Here is a 27,068-nt window from a genome sequence, read left to right as displayed (position 1 = left end):
TAAGAAATTGTAAGATTCCGGGATAATTTTACTATAGTGTCGTATAATGCCTATGGTGGATACACAGCAGTAAAGAAGATTTGTGGTAATTGTTGCTCATATAAAACGTTTGACACAAAATAGCCTGATAGGAGGAAGTATAAATTTGCAATAGAATATCGAATGTTACATCTATTAAACCCCGATGATACATTGTATGATCCTGTTTCGTTTTTATTCTGATTTATCACATCATAATAAATTACTGAAATTTGAACATTGGTAAATTACTGTTGCCTTGATTAAAATCAGTGATCATTTACCAATTGTTTCAGACAGTATTCAATAAAAGCAGGAGGTTTTGCATATAATTTGAATCTGTGACCGTTTTCTTGACTTGCAACTTTCTGTCCTTGCAGAGCAAATCCATTGTAGAAATAAAGCAGTCTAAGTTTGGTTAAGCCAGACGCGCGTTTTGCCAGTGGCGCTCGAATCAAAACAGTAGGGTTGCTAATTTAAATAGGAAATGCTTTAAGACAGTGTTCTTTCTTTGTATTAGTACAGGCGAAATTTGAGAACACTTATCTAATAGGGACAGTGTACTAGTAACTATATATTATTGTAATACTCATGGATCATTAGATATATTGTAAGTAACAGTTAAGATTATTGGGTTGTGAATTAATAGGTCACCGATCATGACTAATTATCATTGTTACTTTTACTATTCTTTTTTTATTTGTTGCAAAAAAATAACCTTATCGGTTTTTAACTACAAACAAGCCAAAAGACTATTAGTGGGATCTCTCACATAGAGTAGTTCATGTAGATCTTGTCAGCAATTTTTAAGTTTGCGGAAATTCGTTTCACGTTTGAGGAATATATTTTTGACAATTTTAGATAATTCATTAACATTCAGAAGTATGGACGAGGCCAGAAGAATTACGCGGAATCTATCATTTATCAAGAAAACTGTAACTGAAATTGATAGTGTTATAGATATATTAATAGAAGAGGACATCCTTGGGATGGGAGAAAGAAATCTGATATTGATGGATGAGGATCCTATCCATTCAGTACTAGAAATAGTTATAAAGAAACAGGCATATAAGAAGTTTACAAAGGCATTACAGAGTACTGGAAATGAAAGAATAGTAGCAAAACTGGAAGCGACAGACTTACGATTAGGTAAATATGTTGTCATTACGTATAATACTGATGGCATGTGGTGTTAATATCTTTTAGGGGAAAACAATTTGTGCATACTTACAAATGTATTCCTTTTTCATAATTCTTGGCAGAACCCTTCATTATAATCTACGCGACCGACATTGTTTGTGACACGTTTTTTTTTAAAACAAACTGTGTGTCGGGGTCGGATAAGAAATTGAATGATCAGGTTAAACAAAACAATCGCAGCATTATTTTGTATGTACATAGTCTAGCCGGGCTAACACTGTTTTATATTACCTTTCCGGAGCATCTCAGATCAATCCAAGATTTAAATGAGGTTAGTTTTTTTGTCAGTATTAATTTTTGTGTTTTGTATAATGTTTGTTTGTTGTTGTTTTTTTTTTTTAAATTTATTTTCACAATAACATTGTCTTATTATCACCGACTTATGAGTTTGAATATGCCTTTTGGGATATTCTGCCTCTTTTTTCGATGAAAGAATATATAAGTTTATCAATTCAATTTTCAGAAAAGGAGTCGAGTATGTCTAGTACAGACCAGGTGAGTACACATTTGGGTAGTTAAATTCTTAAATCTTGGTAATACTATATGAATAATATCTTGGAAGTGAATACAAAAAAGTTAATTTGATTCACCTTAATAAAATCAACCAGATGCTCCGCAGGGCGTAGCTTTATACGACCGCAGAGGTTGAACCCTGAACGGTTGGGGCAAGTATGGACACAACATTCAAGCTGGATTCAGCTCTAAATTTGGATTGTGATTAAATAGTTGACACAGCATAGGTTTCTGACACAGAATGAATGTGTTCTAATGAACTTAAAATTTTTGTTTTCTCTTAGAGCAATTCACTATGCTGTTGAATATTAATCCTCTCAAAAAAATGTTTGAAGAAATTTTCTTTTTTATTTATGAAATTTCAAATGAGAAAAATTGAACCCAATTTTTTAAATCACATCCCCCTTTCCCTTATTCCAAAACTAATCTCAATTAAAATTTCAAATGGAGTTTGCAACAATAACTACTCATTTAAATACATCATAAAATATTAAGATGTAAAAAAACTGCTTGTTATCACTGAATGGTAAAGATTATTTTAATTTATCAGTTGGTAGTAAAAAGTGAATATACATTGTATATTGTATATAACAAAGATTTAAGTTGATTCTGGACAAAGAAAGATAACTCCAATTAAAAAAAAATCTTGCTATTGCACAGTATTTTGCAATTAGATATTTCTTGCTTACTATTCTGGACAAAGAAAGATAATTCTAATTAAAAAAAAATTTGCTATTTCACAATATTGTGCAATTAGATATTTCTTGCCATTGCGCAATACGGTGCAATTGAAAAGACTTGCTATTGCACAATACTTAATATAATAATTTTAGATCCTGATTTGGACCAACTTGAAAACTGGGCCCATAATAAAAAAATCTAAGTACATTTTTGGATTCAGCATATCAAAGAACCCCAAGATTTCAATTTTTGTTAAAATCAGACTAAGTTTAATTTTGGACCCTTTGGACTTTAGTGTAGACCAATTTGAAAACAGGACCAAAAATGAAGAATCTACATACACAGTTAGATTTGGTATATCAAAGAACCCCATTTATTCAATTTTTGATGAAATCAAACAAAGTTTAATTTTGGACCCCGATTTGGACCAACTTGAAAACTGGGCCAATAATCAAGAATCTAAGTACATTTTTAGATTCAGCATATCAAAGAACCTAACTGATTCATTTTTTTGTCAAAATCAAACTAAGTTTAATTTTGGACCCTTTGGACCTTAATGTAGACCAATTTGAAAACGGGACCAAAAGTTAAGAATCTACATACACAGTCATGACAGTTAGATTCGGCATATCAAAGAACCCCAATTATTCAATTTTGATGAAATCAAACAAAGTTTAATTTTGGACTTTGGGCCCCTTATTCTGTTGGGACCAAAACTCCCAAAATCAATACCAACCTTCCTTTTATGGTCATAAACCTTGTGTTTAAATTTCATAGATTTCTATTTACTTATACTAACGTTATGGTGCGAAAACCAAGAAAAATGCTTATTTGGGTCCCTTTTTGGCCCCTAATTCCTAAACTGTTGGGACCTAAACTCCCAAAATCAATACCAACATTTCTTTTGTAGTCATTAACATTGTGTTTAAATTTCATTGATTTCTATTTACTTAAACTAAAGTTATTGTGCGAAAACCAAGAATAATGCTTATTTGGGCCCTTTTTTGGCCCCTAATTCCTAAACTGTTGAAACCAAAACTCCCAAAATCAATCCCAACTGTTCTTTTGTGGTCATAAACCTTGTGTCAAAATTTCATAGATTTCTATTCACTTAAACTAAAGTTATAGTGCGAAAACCAAGAAAATGCTTATTTGGGCCCTTTTTGGCCCCTAATTCCTAAAATGTTGAAACCAAAACTCCCAAAATCAATACCAACCTTCCTTTTGTGGTCATAAACCTTGTGTTAAAATTTCATAGATTTCCATTCACTTTTACTAAAGTTAGAGTGCGAAAACTAAAAGTATTCGGACGACGACGACGACGCAGACGACGACGACGCAGACGACGACGACGACGACGCAGACGACGACGACGACGACGACGACGCCAACGTGATAGCAATATACGACGAAAATTTTTTCAAATTTTGCGGTCGAATAAAAATACAAGCCAAACGGTTTTTGACGTTTTCAAATATACATATCTAAAAAAAATAATCTTTTAAGGTAGCACAATACAAAGATTTTTTTACTTCAATATCACTAACCTTTGAAATGCTGTAACTTTCTTATGAATGCATAGAAAATAATAAAAGAGGTATATATAGATAGATAACAGATTTATCTTTTAAATGAATGCAATTTTTATTATGCAATCATTATGTAATCCATTATTATGTAATTAGTGACAAAATCTGGGTAAGTTCACTTGAATGAATTTAGCTCTATCATCTCTTTAACTATACAGAAAATTTTAACGAAATCTTAATCAACACATTCAAAAGAGTGTCTCAGATTGTCTCTATGGTATTCCATTCTCTCATAAATCTCTAATTAGTGTAAACATCCTAACCACATAAAAGAAGATAATGATAAATTAGGTGTAAAATTTGTTCTATACATTCTATCTGAAATCTGAGACACCCTTTTGTAGATAATGGCCATAGGAACAACATATAATAAAAAAAAACCTCTATGGATACCTATGCAGAAGCTAATTTCATTTGAAAGTGGAAATTTGGTGAAAAATATTTTAGACACAGTTAACATTATAATTAGTTACATAATTGTTGCATAATACTAAAATTGCATGTATTTGAAAGAGTTATCTGTTAGCTATCCAAAACTACCACTTTTATAAATTTTCAAGCTTTATTAAGAAAGTTACAGCATTTTAAAACTTGGGAGTTGGAGTTATAAAATCTTTGTATTGTGCTACCTTAACAGTGACCTTTAGCTACCACGTGTTATTTTCAATATATAATTTATTAAGTGTTTATCAATGTTAGAAATCAAAAGTATATGAAAATTAAATTTCCCCCTAAAAGAAAGTTTGATCATAATAAAATATCCATACAACAATTTGAAAGTGATATGCATCTATAATTTAAGATTTTTTGTATGTTTATAGGACAATATGTATACAGATACTGATTATAAACAACACAAGGCTGCCATTCTGCAGACTGAACTTGACAATTTAACAAAAGAAAATAATAATCTCAAGCAACAACAAGCACAAATTCGAAAAGATCTTAATTCTAACCAACAGAAATTGCTCGATCTTAACCGAGAAGCTTGTAAATATCAGAAAGACAATTTAGAATTGAGTCAGAGATTATCCAATCTTAGAAGGGGTGATTTGGTTAATTCTGTTTTTAATGATCTTGAGGATGAGTTAAAGAGGAAAGAGAATAGAAACACAAAAGTTAAGAAAGAACTTGATTTGAAAAATGACGAAGTAACGCATTTGAAAAATCAGTTAGATGAACTCAAAAAAGATGTAGACGAAAAGACCGACCAAATAGCAATGCTCAGCAGGGAAATGAAACATTTACGTGAGGAACATACTTCAGCAAGGACTGAAAGGAGAGAACTAAAACTTAAAGTTGAAAACATCAATAAAAATTTTGAAGACAAAATTCAAAATATGATAAATGTTATATCAGAAAATAAAGTCAGAACTCCAAGACAATCTACCTTTACACGCATAGCAGCGCATTCAAGGAATCAAATCAAAGAAAGGGGTCAAAATAGGGAAAGTTCCATTTTGCCAACGCTTCAAGGAAAAACATCGGGTACACCGAGGTCAAACAATACACATAATTCAACTAGAGATTCTCCTATCAGTCCTAGAGCGAGAGTTACACGCCAACATCAATTTATCTCACCTCAATTTGTGTTTTCAGCTAAACCCCAAGCACAATGGAAATAATTAATTACTAGTAGATTGACTTATTTTCTTGCATTTATTTATTTATTTTTGTTGCGGTTGCATATGTGATTATATGTTATGAAACGTTTTTAATTTATTTTTTTCGGCTTATTTTCAACTGTTAGTTGAAGAAATCTGACATATTGAATACCGTTATAAAAAAGGAGTACTAGATCCTTTATAATGATTATGAAAATAAAACTTTACAACATTGGTGCGTCTATAATCGCTTTCTGGGTTAAACATCATTAGGAACGCCCAACCTACCGTTAAACTAGAAAGCAAAGGATGTATAAATATTTGTATACACTTGAAGCTTAAAGCTAAAAGCAAAAATATATATGAAGATGATAAGGAAAATTTTGTCTTAAGGATTAAACACCTTAGTTTTATAATTATTGTTTAATTTTTAAACGGCAAATTTAAGACTTTTTTCTATAAAGCACTGATATAGGTTTTGAGCCCTTCAGAGACGTGTTGTCCCCTGGCAGCGGCATCGACTCAGTTTAACGAAGAGTTCACATTTTCTGAATTATTCAACCTCAAAAGAATGGCGAGAGAAAATAGAGAGACATTCTACCTAATAAGTCAGAAATAAATTGACAGCCCCAGTGAAAATAACGACAAGACATACAGACAAACTATAGTACACACAACACAACATTGATAGCCAAAAACTGGGCAACACGTACACAACCAAACACTGGGGATCTCAGATACCCTGGGGAAGTAAGCAGACCCTGCTTCACATATGGCACCCGTCGTGTTGCTCATTTTAGTTCAAACCCGGTTGTTGGTATAATTTGGTAGGTCACATTCATCAAAAAGGGGACGGTATTGTAGTAACAACATTGAGAACATATCCGGTATCATCTGTGAAATGGATATTCAACATCATCTATATAGCGGAAAGTAAAGTAAAATTATACCTCTTACTTCTTTCTGCCTTAGAAGTTCCTGTATGAAGTTGTCCTCGTATAAATGAAGGAACAAGTCGGCAAAAAGAAGCACACAGTTTGTTTCCATGGACATGCCGATTTTTTTGTTCGTGTAAATATTAAAATGTGACTATAACATTAAAAGCAATCGACACGTATAGAATCTGAGCAATATGAATTCCTTATTAAAATAAAGTGGAAATAGTATGGTGTGTTCTCATAGCATGAAAGAATGGCGAAAGATAACAGAGGGACATAAAAACTCATAAAATCGAAAATAATCTAATGGATAAAAAAGAAAAAGACAAACACACAAACACGCAAATAATAGTACACAAGATACAACATAGAAAAAAATAAATTAAACAACACGAACCACAACACAAACTTGGGGTGATCTAATTTGCTCCGGAAAGGTAAGTAAGGTTTATGACAAAATGTGGCATACATCGTGCGCTGTTATACGGCAAAAATAAATTATGCAGAAATGTTTTGCATCAAACTGAATATATAAAATATTTATTGCATTCAATCGTGAATATCTTGATATCCAGAAATTATTTTTTAACAGAAGAGTCTAGCACGGAGTTGAGAAGGGTTTAGGTTAACAGATGAATATTGCTTTATTGAAATTTCTTTCCATAAAACGTTAACCTTGGGAAAGCTTGTATCTAAAGATCGACATTAATCTGATGCAACATAAAATTTCAATCCTGGTATATATGATGAGTTTATTTATACATTTAATAAAACAATAACCGTAAACAAGAAAAATATACACGAATCAAACTAAAGTTCCGATGGAAAAATAACAAGTACATTTGGTTTGCTTAACATGCGACATCTTATCATTCAATAGTAATATTGAATCTAGTCAAACTCTGAAAGGGGTGTAGGTATAAAAACATTTATTCAAAGTCAGAAGTGCAATATTCGATCTAGATTAAACAATTCAGTCACGATGAGTGCCATATTTGGTGCAGAACCTACTTATCCCTGCGGACTACATGAGATGACCAGCAGTTTTTTTTTCTTGTGCTCGTGTTCCTTCGTCTTAGATCTTGAATGTTGTGATTTGTAGAATCTTGTTTACGCTTTCGCCATTTTTCGTGTTGTTTACCATGAAGATGTCAACATGAAATAAGAAGGGAGATGTAGTAAGATTGCAAAACAGACAGCTATATACCTGTGACCACATAGCGCAGATATTAGAAACTATAGGTTAGTTATTCTTAAAGTAACCTCCTTATTTCATATTTAAACATTAAAAGATACATGCTCTTCTCGACAAACTGAAATATATCAGTATCATTTAATGGAAGATGAAATATGTGACCTACCGAATTAGACTTTTATCTTAATTGTAGATTTTTACCTATTGTGTATGTTTGTTTTGTTCACGCATCAGTATCAATATTATCAAATTTGATGTGACTTTCGTACAAGTGAGAGGCTATAAAACCAGGTTCAATCGACCATTGTCTACATTTGGAAATGCCTGTACCAATTCAGGAATACGACAGTTGTTGTGCATTCGTTTTTTATGTGTTTTGTCATTTGATTTTGCCATGTAATTAGGGACTTTCCGATTTTATTTTCCTCGGAGATCAGTATTTTTGTGATATTACTTTATACAACAGGGTTATTCAAACTCGTTTGTCATTTTGCATTTTTGACATTTACACGCTTTCGTAATTTCTAAACTTAGAAAGTGACTATTCTGTTACAGGGTTATTTTGATAAAATTAAAGGGAAATTTAGCTATTTGTTCGTTATTGCTCTCATTTTCTTGTTCTTTGTTTTTGGTCAATGGACAAGAAGAATGAACCTTATGTTGAAAAGCCATGTAATAATGCATGTCAAAAAATTATAAGATCATAATATCTTCTTACAGGAATTATGCCAATGCATATAAATAATTATGATTCACAATGACAAATTTTACATTTTTAAAGGGGCCTGTTAGATTTAGAAATACACAGTTTGGAGGCAAGATGTCAGACGACGACAAAGTTCTTACAAGAAACTTGTCCTTTTCAAGGACAACATAACAGACATGGATGGTGTAATGGACAAACTGATTGAAGATGACATACTGCGACTTGAAGACAGGTCTAGAATTCTGGCAAATAGAAACCCGCGTCTTCAAATTCATGCGATATTGGAAATTGTTGTGAAGAAAGGAGCCTATGACAACTTCATTAGAGCATTAGAGACCTCTGGAAATAGCCACATCATAGAACGTTTAGAAAATATAGATTATAACTGCGGTATGTATGTATATGTATGTATTTAATAAAATATGGTATTTAAAATTACATTACAACGCTATTATTTGAAAATGTATATTTTTTTATCTTGTTCTATTTTAAATTAATGAAATTCCATCTCTATAATAGAATATTCTTATAAATTCATAATTAACTCTTTAAAAAATTTCATTTATATTCTTCTCGTTTTAGAAAAGACAGACTTGTCAAAAGAAGATATACAAGAAGAGATTGACCAGGTAATCATTTTTGATTTTATAAGAATTCACTCATAGAGCATTGAAATACTTATAGATCGTTTGAAATACTAATGGTTTTCTACATCAGGAATAGATTACCGTAGCTGTATTTGTCAAAAGATTCCGCAGTGCTCTTCAACTTCGTAATTTATTTGGCCTTTTAAATCCTATTTTTATTCGAGCGTCACTGATGGGTCTTTTGTATACGAAACGCGCGTCTGGCGTAAATACAAAATTTCAATCCTGGTATCTATGATGAGTTTCTTGACATAACAACATTGCTGTTTATGCAAGAAATTGTTCTGGTTTTTTATGTTAAAATGCTCCGAAAAACATTCTCAGATTTATCTTTTCGATACCAACATGTTTATTAAATCTTTCGGCAAAATGGACGCTGGGTTTGCATCTTTACTTATTGTTTCCTATGCCCTATTGTGACTTTTATCGAGTAAGCATGGATTTGCTTGGCGTGTGATGCACGCATAAAAGGAGACGCTCCCTTAGTATTGCATGCGATCCCTTCGTGATTTCGTTCGTTTATCTTGATTTGTAGTTCTTAATTCTTAATGTATTTACAATATTCTAAAATCGGTAAACTAATGTTGTCTCTTATCTATCATCAGATGCGTTATACGACGTGTTCTACTAGTGAAGCAGTTTATCTTGTTTTGTCTGGGTAAATCACAAAAGAAGATTAAAAAAGACAACACCATAAAAAACACAAACAAATAACACAACCAAATAGTACAAATAAACATTTGAATGTACGGAATATGTTCGAATTATAATTAAACATGTGCAAAAAAACCCCCCAAAAAAACCCAAAATATTCAAGTCAATTCAAAGGATCAAACGCATTCACGAATTAGACCAAAAAGCTAATTTTAGTTTACCATCGGATGATAATTATAATGATGATAATAATAAAAATGTAATGGAAATTCAAACATGTTTTAAGATACTTTATAAGTTTGAGTCTTTCTTATATATTTCAGAGCGATGGATGTGAAAACAATAGGAACCACACCAAAACTGAGCAAAGTGACAAACTACAGAAGCAGCTGAAAAATATGATGAGTGAGAACGAACACTTGAGAGTCCAACAAAAAAGTGTAAGAATGGAACTGGAGTTGAAACAAAAGAAGATGCAAGAACTAAACAAAGAAGTAAACGTTTTTAAAGCACAGAATAAACAGCTGAATGAGAGAATTAAACTGCTTTGTAATAGTGATAAACTTAAGGACAGATTAAGCAACATTGAATTAAAAGTAAGAGAAAAGGACACAGAACATGGACTTTTAGAGACAGAAATAAATGAAAAAGAGAACGAAGTACAACAACTTCAAGACGATTGCAACAAACTTAAATTGGAATTAGCAGAAAAGACCGACCAGCTTGAAGCTTTAAGCGAACAAATGAAAGCACTGCGAGAAGACCTTGGAGTTGCAAGGAAAGAACGTTATGAATTAAAGGTGAAGTTAGATGAAATGAACGTGAATTTAAATGAGAAATGGACGCTTATGATGAATGTGTTGGAGAATAAATTAAGTCAGAGTCGACGAATACCTACGAGACTATCATCCGAACAAAAAGAACCAATACTTCCAACAATAAGATCAAACCAAACTACACCTTTGAAATTCGTGGATAACCGTTATAGCCTAACTCCAAAGGACAAATTAAAATTACGAACACAACAGGCACAAACTGTGGCCCCGAAAAATGCTGTGAGAGATAAAAAGACAGCTTTCTGTGGAACAAAACCAAGATCTTTCAATAAATTTTTAAAATAAATCAAACTGGAGGGTTATATTATCATGTCTTATTAGTTTTTTTGCCTTAGAAATGTTACTGAATAAAGCACAGTAGTAATTCTATCGACAACCGATGTAGTTTGATAAATTAGTCTTTTGTAGACGAAACGCGCGTCTGGCGTACTAAATCAAAATCCTGGTACCTTTGATAACTATTAAGACGAATGTATGCAAATACACAAAAAGACAAGACAAAACAAAACAAAAAACAATGCTTACAATTTCTTCAAACAGCAAAGAAATAGTCGGATGTCAAAAATAAATAGGTCATGCGCATTATAATGGCTGTTTTTTTGGATCTCGAATCTAATGTTGAATTTTTGTTCTTTCAAATTATGGGCTTAACATTTTTATCGGCATTAAATTGGAACATGCTCATCATCCTGAGATCAAGCTTGAGGTGGCAGGTACCAGTTTCTAGCATCTGTGCCATTGTCCCATGCAGTATTAAAAAAACTTTGGATACCTTTGTCACTTCATTGGGCAGTGATAAATAAAAAGATTTAAAAGTTTGCATTACACAATGATACCTTTCCTGTTTACATTGATATGCAACTTTCATGGTTTTATCCTTGTTTGACATGAAAAATCTAGAGTCCCAGATACATACTGTTTTAAGACTAGCTATACATTTTTATCATGTTTTCCATTGGTCAAAAGAGGTGGTTATTTAAGGACACTGCAAAGTGTCAAACTGGTTTCTGCCACCTGAGATAAAGCTTTTCATTTATTTTTGATGATACAATTATGTCTATTTACAACAATATCTATCAAGACATTACTATCTAAAAAAATAGTATATGCTTAAAAACAATTTTTTTTTTTTAAATCTTTGATGAAAATTATAATTGATAATTTATCATGAATTATCATACTGCTATTCTTTAACCTTGACCAGGCCTGGATGAAGACATTTTCGAAGAAAGAAATAAAATAACATAGAAGTGTACTTTCTGGATTATCTAGCCCAAAGCCTCATGCCAAGTATTGTCATTGCTTCAAATCATTCGATATAAAAAAAAAATACATTCAACATCTTTTTTAACTAATGAGCACGGGAGATCCTGAACTAACTTACAGTTTTTGCGGACAAATCTAATTAACAATTGAACACCACAAAGGAGCATAAATAGTTCCATACGAATAGTACATGAATGCGAGTCAGAGACGGATTCAGGGGGGCAGGGGGCCCGCCCCCCCCCTTTTTGGGAAAAAAAATTGGTTGCTTATATTGGGAATCACTGAAGTGTGACTGGAGCGGGCCCCCTCTTAGGTCAGTCAGTGGGCTCCCACTTATGAAAATTTCTGGATCCGCCACTGCGGGTTCTCGTACACTTTTCTATCCCAAATTCATGTATTTGGTTTTGATGTTATATTTGTTATTCTCATCGGATTTTGTCTAATGCTGAGTCCGTTTCTGTGCGTGTTACATTTTAATGTTGTGCCGTTGTTCTCCTCTTATATTTAATGCGTTTTCCTCAGTTTTGGTTTGTTACCCCAATTTTGTTTTTTGTCCATAGATTTACGAGTTTTGAACAGCGGCATACTACTGTTGCCTTTAATTATACCATCTCGCATATTAAAAGCGCATGATGCAGAAATGGCCTAATGTGTTCCTCTCGTAATTTTGAGCTATCGAAAATCAAAGTTGCGGAACATATTTAATCAGCGGCATACTACTGTTGCCTTTAATTATACCATCTCGCATATTAAAAGCGCATGATGCAGAAATGGCCTAATGTGTTCCTCTCGTAATTTTGAGCTATCGAAAATCAAAGTTGCGGAACATATTTAATCAGAATCCTTGGTAATATCGAATAATGAGACAGCTTATATTAAGTATTTGCTACAGGTTGTCTATCACTGTGCAATTACAGTTTATCAAAGAACCCAATGGGGAGAAACAGAGGTCTCTTTTTGACAGAAAACACTGACAAACATCCCAACATATTGTCCACATTGATCTGTGTCCACACTTTTATAGTTCTTTAAATAAACAAAACAAAAACGCAAAAAGGGATAAAAATCATTAATTTAGGACAATTAATACTAAGAAAATAATTTCCAATAAACTTATCAAAACTTATTTGTTGATCGTATATGGCTGATCTATTTCCGCTAAAATAGTATTCAAACATATAATAATTTCCATGAAAATAGTTTACAGTATATCTATTTATGTAATGGCAATTTATCGTATCTATGTCCCAGGTTGTCTATATCTTCATTTTTTTTTTAATATCAAAGACTAACAGCTAGTTTTTTATATATAGAAACCATTATTTCATTAAAATGCTTATTGTATTCAGTCGATGCTATACAAATAAAAGTCTTTGCTTTTCTCATCAAAAGAAACATTTTGTTTTATGGTATATAACAGGAGTGATTTATGTTGTACTGTGTGCAAATTATTACTTGTACATATATAAATTAGTCTTTTATATCATTTTTATATAAGGCCTTGGAGAATTCGAGAAAAAAAAACCATTTTCAATTAAAGAATTAAAATACATTTGTAAAACAAAAACAAAGGTGTACTTTCTTGTTCATCTAGCTAGTCCCATGTACATTCTAGGCATTATGATATCGTCACTTTGAACTATAAGGAATCTTCTAAGAAACAGTTTTAAACATGTGAACGAAATTTTTCACCAATTATACTGGGATGATCCTTAACTACTGTGTCCAAGTAAGAAATGTCCACTACAACGAACATGATTAGAAAAATATGAGAAGAAAACTCATACAGGTTCTTATATATTTACCATCTAGCATGTATGTTTAATTTTACATACAATTAATGCAGAAATGAAGGTTATGTGTACCTCTACCAATTTTGAACTTTGACTTTTATCCAAAAGCATATTTCAATAGAATCATTTGGTAATCCATAAACATGTATATGAAGTATTTCCTCAATGATATTATTGAACATAAAAGACAAAATAGTGTATAACCGACACTATAATTTTTTACTTTTTGGTACTAGTCTGATATTGAGGATGGCTATCGTTGTGGAACACAGTTTAACATAGAACATTATGGGAAAACCCGGCCATAGAAAACTTTTTTGTTAGAAAACACTATCACACATAATATCCACACTGATCTGTGTCCACACTTGTACAAAAAAATATTACTATAAACCAATATTTTGAATATTTATGATGACTGTTTACTTTTTTGTTATCTTTATAAACCTTAGAGACAACTAGTGCTGTTATGTATTTTAGCATGCAGTGAAAACAAAGTTATAGAAAATTTCCTTTGATTTTCACCTGTATGCAATGATGTATTGTTCTTTTTTTCTGTTACAAATCATGATGTATTGTTCTATGTGTACATGTTATGCTGCCCATCAAGGGCCCTTGATTGGAATAATAAAATATTCTTATTTTCCTAAACCTGATTCATCCCTCAGTTTGCTTTGGGAATTATTTCAAAAGATATCGTGCCATTTTAAAAGCAGGTGATCAAAACCTTAGTCCTTACTAGTCTACATAGTTATATAACTAGTAATAACGTACTAGATTTTGGGCTTTCCGGTAAATAGGTCTTCCTTAACTGACTTGACTAGGCTAAGACTACAAGAAACATTTAAAATAACTTTATTTTGCTTTCGTGACACATTCGTTAACTCCATTTAAATGTGAAGGATGAAAGCTGCTCTGTTACAAAATAATAACTGTTTTTTTTTAAATTGTTAAAAACTGCAAATATGAAAACAAATGAACTAAAAAAAAATAGAAAAAAAATTGGCGGGAAATAATTATCTCTAGATTTTTCATACATTTATCATTGGCACTTTTTGTCTTTCAATATCTACGACAAAATAACAAGGATTGTATCGCCTTTCATATCAGATTTAACTTTACATAATAATCTTAAAGAAGGAAAAGTAGGGGCTCAATATTTATTAGCACTACATGGATAAAAGCAGAGGATTCCAATATTGTTATGTTGCCTTGTAAAACTCGGATGAACACCACACCGAATGTTCATGGAAGTAAACATGGAAAAAGAATCTCCAGAAAAAGCAAAGAAAAGGAAAATCGACGACGACGGCGATGGGGAAAAAGCTAGAGAAGAAAGTGAATCATTTAATGGATTCAAAGTAAAAGCTGTCATAAATGAAAATGCGAGACAAAAATACCTATTTCTTCATTGTACAAAAAATGATGAAGATGCTGTTGTGCTGTTGGAGAAAACACCTTTTGATTCATCTATGACAGATCAAATTTTGTCAGACAACACTAAGATCAGACAGACTTTACAAAATGATATTTACCACACTTACTCAGCTCTTCTGCCTGAAAATCTCAATGGTAATTTTTTTATAAAAATAACAGTAAAGGGGGGGGGGGGGGGGGGGGGACCTCAGGATTCATGTTTTTAAGCCAGGGATTTCGGGATCAGGACCCCTTCAACCCCCCTCAGTAAATAGGTATAAAAGATCCTTTTACACAATTATGACAATGTAAACTTGAATGTACAATGTATATGTGTACCAGTAATGAATAGACAATAGACAATAGACAATATTTTATTGGCACAAACGCATTTACAATAAATGGTAATGACCGAATGGATAAACAATTTGCTATACATGGTAGTAAAATACAAACAATTATAGATATGTGTGTGAATAAACGATTAAAGGTATAATGAAAATCTATTACAATAGATTACTTCTTGCATTTAAACAATTTGTTACGAAAGAGGAAGATAATTTTAGTGCCGTATAAGGTGTATTATTAAGTACATGTATAAGATTTATTTTATTTTTATCGCACAATGTGGATATACTTTTTCCTGTAATTTTGAACATTTTTAATACAAAAGTCTCTCTAATACTGGAGTAACCTCTGCAGTGTAGCAGCATGTGCTGTTCATTTTCAATTTCGCCACTTTTACAGATTAATGAATTCATTTTCATATGTTGATAAGCAATGGCGGCTCCAGGGGGTTGGTTCCGTGGGTTGAAACCCCCCTTATTATGGATGATCAATACATTTGAATGGAGACATATATTTGAAACCCCCTTTATCCTGGGTTATCTCCCCCCTTTTATAAATGACTGGATCCGCCCCTGATTAGCCACTGAAAATGGTTATTTGTGCTATTGATCTATAATAAACCATGATTAAATTAAATTTTATAATTTCACACACTAAAATGTTGCTAAGCATAGTTACAAATGTATACTAAAGCATGTATGGTGGCTGAAAAAAGAAGCTTTACAAATTGAAAGTTAAAAGGGTGTGACTAAAACTCAGCCTTTCCTCCATATGATATTATCAACTGTTCAGTTATCTTTGCTTTATATTTTAGGTGTGAAAGCTACAGTGATCTGTCCTGCCTCAGAAAAACATATCAAAAAGTATACTGAACAAGAGTCATTTGTAATACAAGAAACAGCAGAGTTGTATACCAAAGTCACGTTACCATACTTAGAGAAAAATGCATTTAGCACTAAGGTTAGTTCATAGAAAAGTTTAGCGAAATTCATCCTATCAATAGATTGCAAATCAAACCCTAGAATGAAATTTGAAAAAGGACAGGACAGGAGTTAAGGATGACCCACTTTGCAAAACTTAAAGAAAAAAAAGGCTGGATGACAATTTACATAAATAAGTCAGGATAAACTAATAAAATAAAGGCTGGACCAATTAGAGTGAAAAAATAAAAAGACAGGACAGAGATTACAGCTTAATAAAAAGGCAGGACAATTTTTTTCATCAGAAACATGATATTCGAAAGATAATCACCGAATTCGACACATCTCTTATCTGCTGGTGCAATTGACATGAACTTTAACATTAAACCAGTATAAATTGCTGTTCATTGTATATATAGTAAGGTGAGCATCATTCAACCAGGTAAATTTTCGCTAAAATTGGCTCTCGAAAGTACAGGTGAACTGATTAATCCGGCGGTAAAATAGGTTCTAATGCATGTCGGGGCTCAAATGTCCCCTAGTAGTTTTAAATTTTTTGCTTAAATGTCCTGCACCCCATATCATTGAGTCCATGCATTGCTAAGGGTATATTTTAGACTTTTTGTAATTTGGATATATATGTTTTAGTATGGTATAAATCAAATATGAGAATTTGACAGCTAATGCCTTTTTACTTGCATAATTATTTTGAAATAATTTTAGACATGTTAGGATGTGAATTTAAATGATTTGTATATATTTTTTTTATTTTAGTGGGTGTATAATATCTTAGAAAAGAAGAAAGAAGCAGACAGAATTGTGTTTGAAAATGCAGATCCAGATACAGGGTTTATCCTATTACCAGACATGAAATGGGATGGCAAGGACTTAAATAGTCTATATCTTCAAGCCATTGTACATAAGCATGGACTCAAGTCAGTCAGGGATCTGAACAAATCCCATTTACCTCTGTTAAACAACATATTGGAGGAAGGTGCAGTAAGTAATACTTTTATGTTTTAATAGTTTGGAATAATTTTTATGCCACTGATGGAGGCTGTTTCTTGAATCATGTCTTTCACTGGAAAAGATCAACAAATATACACACCCTTATTATGCTAGATATCATTTCCCAGATGAAAGACATGCATGTATCTCTGACATATAAATTTTCAAGCATATTTTTTGGAATGTCATTCTGCAGTGGTGTCTCAAAATTAATTATTTTAATTATTTTCTATAAATATGTAATCTTGATTCAGTTGTGACTGAATTTCGATGACCAACTAATTAGATTTTAATATGTTGAATATTTGGTGCAGTATAGCATCTTCTTTTTTCACATGTTTGCTAAACATGTGTTGGAAGTAAAGATGCATACATTTTGGTCATGTGGTAATGGAAGTCACATGACAGATATAAATAACATAATATCTTGAAACCTGCAAATTGCCATGTTTTAAAAAATCACCAGATTGATCACATGGTGAACCTCTTTGTTTATAGATATAAAAAGATGTGGTAAGAGTGCCAATGGGACAACTCCTCATCTAAATCTGTTTTGATTTGAAAGCATTTTAAAAGTATGATTAAGTAATGGTGAATAAAACTATAAAAATAATCTAAAGTTTGACTCACATCTTCAAAGAGAAATGTTGACACACCCATTTGATGTCTTAGGCCAATTTAGTTTAGACCAACACAACATGAGTAATCACCTTAATTTTTTAGTTGATACTGATATGTCTGTATTTTCAGGATGTGATCAACCAAGAATATGGTATACCAAAGTCCAAACTTCGAATATACATCCATTACCAACCTTCATATTATCATCTACATGTTCATTTTAATCATATCAACTTAGAATCTCCTGGCTTTGATGCTGACAGAGCTCATTTATTGGTGGATGTTATTGAAAATATTGAAATGAATGACAGTTACTACCAGGATAAAACACTAGTTTACAGAGTAAGAGAACAAGATGAACTCTATAAACTTTATCAAGATGAAGGATACTTTGTTGATTTTCCGATAAATACAAGCATATCATCAAATTCATCTTTGACCGCAGCATCATAAATAGATGTAAATCTAGTCTTCATTCTTTGTATGAATATTGTTGTTTAAATGACAGTGTAGTACACTGTTTATTAATTTCATTTCATTTCAAACATTTTGATTTCTCATGAAAAAAAGAGATTTAGGAGTTTATTTGAAATTTCAAACTAAAGGCAGTCATTTATCATTATTTTTTGTAAATTTATTCATGCATTTATAATTTGTATCCATAATGTCTACTGGTAGTACAATTGCAAAACTATTGTGATTTGGGGATTTTTAGGAAAAATTGACATAATAATTATACAAAATTGAGAGAATATATTTTTGCAATGAATATACATGTATCATTTCTTTATTTGTGCATTAAATCAAAACAGTTTTGTATTTTTTTAACTTTGCAATATTAAATATTTTGAAGAAGTGTTTAGAATTAGCTTAATATTAAGATGAATTATATTCCTGAGTCTGACTTTATACCTATTCCAGGTAAAAATGTATGAGAGGGTTTGATATTATTTCTATGAGCCACGGAAGGTGGGACATAGGTAATAATTTTCAGGCAGCAGTGATGGGGTCTTCAAATTGTTTAAGTTCTTTGCTTAAAAATTCAATGTTTGAATGAAGTTTCATTACTATTAGTACATATTGGTTTGAAAACTATTGTGAGGCCCTGCCCTGTAGATCATGGTCCAGTGAATTTAAATGAGTTATAAATTCTCAATATTAATGAGGTTTCTGCTGAAGTTAGTTTGATAGGTACTACTTGTGATCAATGATGTTTTCTACTTTAAGTTAGTTTACCATGAGTTATTCAATGCAGAGAGTAGAATATATTAAAGTGTGAAAAATTGAAGTTGAAGACTATATTGTCTTATCTTAATTTTGTTTGTATCTCAATTAATGTGTACCCAACAACTCATTTTATGCATATTTTAATATTGTTGAAATAATAAAGCTGTAAGAGAACTGTTAGTAGTACTATCAAATTAACAGGATAACCTAACACTTTATGTTTTACATAGGACCCTTGGTTAGAAATTTGTTTTAGGCCCCAAAATGTGAGAAAAAGAATTGTACGAAAAGGACACTATTCGATTGCTTTGAATTTTGTCAAATTTTAAAGGGAATTTTGTTTCATGAATTGCAGGACTTCTGACCTTGAAACTCAAGACTTGGGTCATAGGATATGGTAAAGGTTATTCAGTTTTATGACAAGAGTGCACACACTGAAAAGTCTTGCCTTTTTTACTGACCATTAATTTTATGTTGATAGTCCTAAATATAAAGTTTTACTTCTACAAGTATCACATAAACTTAGCATGATCCAAGAAAATGAGGTCATTGTCAGATTAACCAAACGGGAGATACATGCACACCTTACAATTATTAAATACACCTTATAATTATATTTTTTAAGAAACAGACTTAACATGGGAAACTAAACATGGACCAATGAACAATGAAAATGAGGTCAAGGTCAGATGAACTATGCTGGAAAAACATGTACACATCATAATCAATCTAGTTGACCTATTGGTATAGTATCTAAGAAACAAACTTAACATTGACCAATTAACCATAAAAACAAGGTAAAGGTCAGATGATACCTGCTAGACATTAATATACACCATACAATCCTTCCCTATAACAAATATACTTGACGTATTGCTTATGTGAAGAAAAACAGACCAAAACACAAAAAGCAATGAATTGTGAAAAAGAGGTCAAATTAAAATAAAACCTGCCACACTGACATGTTTATCCTAAAATATTTCCATACAAATTATATAGTTGACCTATTGTACATGTATATACCATAGTAGTAGAAAAAAAGACAAAATCACAACCAGATGCTCCGCAGGGCGTAGCTTTATACGACCGCAGAGGTTGAACCCTGAACGGTTAGGGCAAGTATGGACACAACATTCAAGCTGGATTCAGCTCTAAATTTGGATTGTGATTAAATAGTTGACACAGCATAGGTTTCTGACACAGAATGAATGTGTTCTAATGAACTTAAAATTTTTGTTTCTCTTAGAGCAATTCACTATGCTGTTGAATATTAATCCTCTCAAAAAAATGTTTGAAGAAATTTTCTTTTTTATTTATGAAATTTCAAATGAGAAAAATTGAACCCAATTTTTTTAATCACATCCCCCTTTCCCTTATTCCAAAACTAATCTCAATTAAAATTTCTAATGGAGTTTGCAACAATAACTACTCATTTAAATATATCATAAAATATTAAGATGTAAAAAAACTGCTTGTTATCACTGAATGGTAAAGATTATTTTAATTTATCAGTTGGTAGTAAAAAGTGAATATACATTGTATATTGTATATAACAAAGATTTAAGTTGATTCTGGACAAAGAAAGATAACTCCAATTAAAAAAAAATCTTGCTATTGCACAATATTTTGCAATTAGATATTTCTTGCTTACTATTCTGGACAAAGAAAGATAACTCTAATTAAATTTTTTTTTGATATTTCACAATATTGTGCAATTAGATATTTCTTGCCATTGCGCAATACTGTGCAATTGAAAAGACTTGCTATTGCACAATACTTAATATAATAATTTTAGATCCTGATTTGGACCAACTTGAAAACTGGGCCCATAATAAAAAATCTAAGTACATTTTTGGATTCAGCATATCAAAGAACTTCAAGATTTCAATTTTTGTTAAAATCAGACTAAGTTTAATTTTGGACCCTTTGGACTTTAGTGTAGACCAATTTGAAAACAGGACCAAAAATGAAGAATCTACATACACAGTTAGATTTGGTATATCAAAGAACCCCATTTATTCAATTTTTGATGAAATCAAACAAAGTTTAATTTTGGACCAACTTGAAAACTGGGCCAATAATCAAGAATCTAAGTACATTTTTAGATTCAGCATATCAAAGAACCTAACTGATTCATTTTTTGTCAAAATCAAACTAAGTTTAATTTTGGACCCTTTGGACCTTAATGTAGACCAATTTGAAAACGGGACCAAAAGTTAAGAATCTACATACACAGTCATGACAGTTAGATTCAGCATATCAAAGAACCCCAATTATTCAATTTTGATGAAATCAAACAAAAGTTTAATTTTGGACCCTTTGGGCCCCTTATTATGTTGGGACCAAAACTCCCAAAATCAAACCCAACCTTTCTTTTATGGTCATAAACCTTGTGTTTAAATTTCATAGATTTCTATTTACTTATACTAACGTTATGGTGCGAAAACCAAGAAAAATGCTTATTTGGGTCCCTTTTTGGCCCCTAATTCCTAAACTGTTGGGACCTAAACTCCCAAAATCAATACCAACCTTCCTTTTGTAGTCATTAACATTGTGTTTAAATTTCATTGATTTCTATTTACTTAAACTAATGTTATTGTGCGAAAACCAAGAATAATGCTTATTTGGGCCCTTTTTTGGCCCCTAATTCCTAAACTGTTGAGACCAAAACTCCCAAAATCAATCCCAACCGTTCTTTTGTGGTCATAAACCTTGTGTCAAAATTTCATAGATTTCTATTAACTTAAACTAAAATTATAGTGCGAAAACCAAGAAAATGTTTATTTGGGCCCTTTTTGGCCCCTAATTCCTAAAATGTTGGGACCAAAACTCCCAAAATCAATACCAACCTTCCTTTTGTGGTTATAAACCTTGTGTTAAAATTTCATAGATTTCCATTCACTTTTACTAAAGTTAGAGTGCGAAAACTAAAAGTATTCGGACGCCGGACGACGACGACGACGACGACGACGCCAACGTGATAGCAATATACGACGAAAATTTTTTCAAAATTTGCGGTCGTATAAAAACTTAACTTTGACAACTGAACTATGAAAATGGGGTCAAGGTCCGATGAGACCTGCCAGTTGGACATGTGCACCTTACATTCATTCCATGCACCAAATATAGTAAACATATTGCTTATAGTATCTGATATATGGACTTACCTGGTTCTATGATCCATGTATGAGGCCAAGGTCAGATGAAAACTGTCTGATAGGCATAATAAGAAAGAAATTATCATTACTAAAAGTCTTAACTTTCTTTTCAAGTAGTAAGTGAACCATGAAAAGTAGGTTAAGGACAATATACATATGACAGGCGGAAACTTCATAACATAATGCATCTATATATTAAGTATGAAGCATCCAGGTTTTCCACCTTCTAAAATATACATCTCTTAAGAAGTAAGCTAAAGCCGCCGCCAGATCACTATTCCTATGTTGTGCTTTCAGCGACAAAAGTTGCAGGCTCGACGAAAAAAACCCAACCTCATACCTTTACTGCTATTGCAACTATTTCTTAAATTAAGGACATTACTCTGATCTTAAATCTAAAAGTTTGTCGGTCTGATTTGTTCAAGTTGATATACACCCTCAGTGGCAGATCCAGAACTTTTCATAAGGGGGGACATGCTGACTGGCTTAATGGGGAGCCTGCTCCTGTCATGCTTCAGTGATTCCCTATACATGTATAACCAAATTTTCACCACCAAAGGGGCACCCCTGGATCCGCATACCATATACCATATCTTGAGAGAACTTTTTCTTGATGACTTTATAAATTAAAAGCTTATAATAATAAAATTGTAGTAAATGTACAGTTTTCTTAGACAGGAAGCACAATCCTTTATAAATTAGGAGTTTGTTTTTCCAATACAAACATTAACCAATAGGCTAATTAACAAAGTTATTTGGGAATTACTGGTGAAAGATGGACAATAAATAAAGAGGTTCCTGTATGTTGTAACTGGTAACAGATGGTACATTACACATTGGTAGTACTTGTTTCTTCAGATTGGAGAATGTCTCATGTAGGTTGATTATCAGCTCATCACACTTTTCTACAGCTGGTTTTGGTTGGTTGCCTTGTAAAGGTTGCCTATCACAAGAAGAGCAACAATCAGCTAACCTTTTTATCCAGCAACAAATGGCACTTTTGAATCAAGTACATGATTACTAATGACAGCTGGGAGTTTTATTTGTAAAAGGTATCTGGTATAAATACTGTAAATTCAGAAATTTTTGCGATGTTTTTATTTTAATGAAAAATGCCAGAGTTATAATCGCAATAACTTAAACTTGCTTTTTGAAATATTTTATATGAATCAAACAGGATTTTTCTGAGAATCACAAAAATTAAAATTGCATTTTAGTCAAAAATGACAAAATCACAATAATAAATGCACACCATTATTTCAGTATTTACAGGAAGATGTGAAATGATTGCCAATGAAACCAATATCAAACAAAGTCCAAATGATGTTGATTTAAGCAATTATAGCTTACTGTATGGCCTTCAACAATGAGTAAACTTATACTGTATATAAAGCTATAAAAGGTACTGATATGTTATAACTGAGAAACATAGTTCAAGCTAAGGGACAAAGACTATCTGGTATAAAAACACAGGCATATTTAAGATATTTTAAATATTTATTGTAACATAAAAAAGTTATATTATGGAAAATGTAAAAATACTCTAACTTAAAATGAGGTTAAAACAACTTAATGATTAAAACTAATTGTATACAGTGTACCATGACATTTTTCTGTATAACAATGCAACAATCTACAGCATAACAACAACAGTAATAAGTGCTCACTAAAATCTTCTAAGTGGTCTTTTTAAATTGTTCATTTCATAAAAAGCTCTTTAACCAAGTATCAGCAGTTGTTACTTTATTGCTTATGTGAATCAATGGTAAGTCACCTGAAGCAAGCTATTTCATTTCCGCAACATTATTCATTGCCAAGTTCAAATTGAACAGAAAAGTTACGAAGCAAATGCTTGTAACTTGTAATGCCTTTCTGATATAAATTAATAAACAAATGTATAAAGTTTCAAAATGCTAAATATATTTTGTCATGTTTATTCTTCATGCATTTGAACTACTCACTTTTGTATGTCAATGAAAATATTTGAGCAATAAAAATGTACTTATCAGAATAAAAATCTACTCTAATACTTATATATCACATTAAATGAATAATAAAATCTGTTTACTAAAAGTAAAAAAAAAAATACATTATTACACATTCTCACAAATGTTCATTTAAATATTCATAAATCCTATGTATACTGGTTGGAAAACTTATTCATTAAATGAAACCCTGTACCCTATTAAGAAGCATATGCATTGTGTGTAAATGAAGAAAAAAAACATTTGAAAGATTACCCGTAGTTTTTCAGAATCATAATACTTATTGTGCATTAAAGGTTGGACAATTGAAGTAGCGAAAGTGGTAACCTTCGGCTATTGTCTGCTCTATGGTCGAGTTGTTGTCGCTTTGACACATTTCCCATTTCCTTTCTCAATTTTACATTGTATTAGGTATAAATACTGTTGTTTTAAATTTATTATTTAGCATTTGGAAGTATGAAAATGTGAATACTCCTTTTCTTTACTTTTTAATACTGGATCTTAAAATGCTAATAATTTAAAGTCCCCAAATAAATCTAAAACTTTGTTTGTCTTTCATGCACATTACCAACAACCTTAGAAGATTTTACCCTTTTACTTTAAACTGATTTACAAAGTCAGCAAGAACAGCCCAATTGTTAAAAAATAGAATTTTAACAAATAATCAATCATCATGCTAAACCATATACAGATTTTTTTTGAAGATAAAAGATGTTTTGTGACATTTCTGATTTAATATGGCACCTAGGACAACATCATAATATAAAAAAAAAAACTATAAAAGAGAGATAGATTCCACAATCAAAGCACTTTCTTATTTGTAAATATTTCTTTTACACTAAAAGCTCTAATTATTTTGTGAATACTCACTTTCATATTGTTGTAATTATTTTTATTTTTGTCCTTTTTAAATAATTCCAAGTGTTTGATTGCATGAAAGGTGAAAGTTTTTATACATGTTTCATCTGCCAAAGGTCATTGATTTCATTGCGAATGTAAAAACAATAATATCTAATAAATGTAGTAAAATATTATAATGCACATTTTAGTATTCAAATATATACACAATTGATTATATAAATATCAAGGCATTAATCAGACTGACCACCATAAAATACATTGCACATCAAATAATTAAAAATTAAGGATAGAAAGAGCACAACACTTTTTTTATTTATATTCTCAATTAGGACACCCTACATGCCAGGGACTTAAGTATCTACCTCTTAGGAGTCTGACAAATTTTAATTGTTAAAGAATATCATTGCCAGCCCCTTTGAAAATATATTGCAGATAGTTAATACACATATGAAGAATTATACAATTTCATTTAGCAGGAGGATCCAGGGTCCTACGAAAGGGGGTGTTGTTGTCAAAAAAAGGTAAAAATCTTTTTTATTTAACAATTTCACCCCCCCCCCCCTGAAAAAAATATGGGTCTTGTTACAAAAAAGGGGTTTACACTTTACACCCTCTATTAAGCACCCCACCAACATGGGATCTACAACTGAATAAAGGTGTTGGCTCATAGCTTTATGTCAGTAGAGTAGAATTCTTAACAGTTAATAACAGCAAATTTAAACAGCAACACTATGCTAGAATTACATTAATATTTTAGCATTTAAAAGCTTCTTTTTCTCAAGGAGCTGTAATTAATCTGTTAAAACCTTTTGATGTATCATTCCATTAGTCCAATAATGTTGACTCATTATTTGAAGAAAACAGATAGCAGCCTGACTAGCTAGGAGTACTCAATTCTGAATTGTTTCATTTGTGCCCAATCCATTGGTCTTGGAAAATAACAATTTTTTGTATTGAATAATTAGGTTTCATAATGTAATTCTGGGAAAATGATGAACACATTAAGTCTATTCATTTGAAAATGTTTACATAGGTGGAGCTGTTGTTCTAGGTCTTGGTTTGACACCTTTTTTCTTCATGTACTGCAGAAACTGGTCAGGAATTTCAGCCAAAACTTCTTTAGCAAGAGCAGCCTGACTTGTGAGCATACTGGTACCATTTCTAATAAAGTCCCGGAAAGGAACAAACTAAAATGAAAAAAAAAATATTAATAAAAGCACGAACAGTAAAATACTTGACAAAAGGAATCTTTGGTTGGCTTGTTGTCTTTTTGACACATTCTCTATTTCCATACTCAATTTTATTGAAATACATGTCATTGAATAAATACTTACCTTGGGTTTTTATCTGTTATTTGGCCGGGTTGTTGTCTCTTTGGCATATTCCTCATTTCCATTCTCAATTTTATCAAGTAATTTAAACTCACGATCTTTTTTAATTGGGTGCATGTCATAAATTTCCTTGTCCTTTTATTTAAAGAAATTGATAAGATGAGATGAATTTAAAATCTTCTTTAATATTTCATTTCAAATTTACCCAGTATTTTCATACATAATTTTTTTCACTTATATGATATGACAGTTGTATGGTGAGAGGTACATCTGGTTATTATTATATTTAAGAATTGAATGCTTCTTTTTGTAAATTCATTGGGGTGTAAAAGCGTTGACCGAAGTACATTTTTCATTCTAAAAATGTGCACATGGTCAACGCTTTTACAACCCTATGAAGTTACAAAAAGAAGCATTCAATACTTATAATTACATTTTTTTAGCTATGATCAAGAAAAAACGAATTTTATATTGTTTTTATTTAATTCCCCTGTGCACTTTATTGTGGGACCACGTGTTATCATGAATGAAAAGTTTTATTGAGTGATACAAT

The 27,068-nt window shown here is 31.6% G+C and overlaps 4 protein-coding genes across 5 annotated transcripts in view; 3 read left to right on the top strand and 1 right to left on the bottom strand.

Moving 5' to 3' along the window:
* The first annotated feature begins 782 nt into the window (after positions 1 to 782).
* On the top strand, positions 783 to 5,737 carry LOC139519409 (testis-specific gene 10 protein-like). The gene is made up of 3 exons (XM_071311472.1): positions 783 to 1,167; positions 1,682 to 1,713; positions 4,823 to 5,737. Exons 1-3 carry the CDS (start codon positions 903 to 905, stop codon positions 5,624 to 5,626), a joined length of 1,101 nt encoding a protein of 366 aa, XP_071167573.1. The 5' UTR covers positions 783 to 902; the 3' UTR covers positions 5,627 to 5,737.
* A 2,759-nt stretch (positions 5,738 to 8,496) lies between these two features.
* Positions 8,497 to 10,888, top strand: LOC139481988 (uncharacterized). Its single transcript, XM_071265595.1, has 3 exons — positions 8,497 to 8,834; positions 9,027 to 9,073; positions 10,069 to 10,888. Exons 1-3 carry the CDS (start codon positions 8,621 to 8,623, stop codon positions 10,864 to 10,866), a joined length of 1,059 nt encoding a protein of 352 aa, XP_071121696.1. The 5' UTR covers positions 8,497 to 8,620; the 3' UTR covers positions 10,867 to 10,888.
* A 3,952-nt stretch (positions 10,889 to 14,840) lies between these two features.
* LOC139481987 (m7GpppX diphosphatase-like) lies at positions 14,841 to 18,811 on the top strand. The gene is made up of 4 exons (XM_071265579.1): positions 14,841 to 15,212; positions 16,219 to 16,364; positions 17,099 to 17,323; positions 18,083 to 18,811. Exons 1-4 carry the CDS (start codon positions 14,882 to 14,884, stop codon positions 18,404 to 18,406), a joined length of 1,026 nt encoding a protein of 341 aa, XP_071121680.1. The 5' UTR covers positions 14,841 to 14,881; the 3' UTR covers positions 18,407 to 18,811.
* A 5,005-nt stretch (positions 18,812 to 23,816) lies between these two features.
* LOC139512101 (copine-8-like) overlaps positions 23,817 to 27,068 on the bottom strand; it is a 38,426-nt gene continuing 35,174 nt past the window's right edge. For both annotated transcript variants that reach the window (XM_071299490.1, XM_071299499.1), the window contains exon 20: positions 23,817 to 26,371. In XM_071299490.1, coding sequence (XP_071155591.1) covers positions 26,210 to 26,371 — 162 coding nt within the window. In that variant the 3' untranslated portion in view covers positions 23,817 to 26,209. The remainder of the gene's footprint in view (positions 26,372 to 27,068) is intronic.

Source organism: Mytilus edulis, chromosome 1 (genome assembly GCF_963676685.1).
Source record: "Mytilus edulis chromosome 1, xbMytEdul2.2, whole genome shotgun sequence".
Lineage (NCBI taxonomy): Eukaryota > Metazoa > Mollusca > Bivalvia > Mytilida > Mytilidae > Mytilus > Mytilus edulis.
This window is presented reverse-complemented; position numbering and strand designations above follow the sequence as displayed.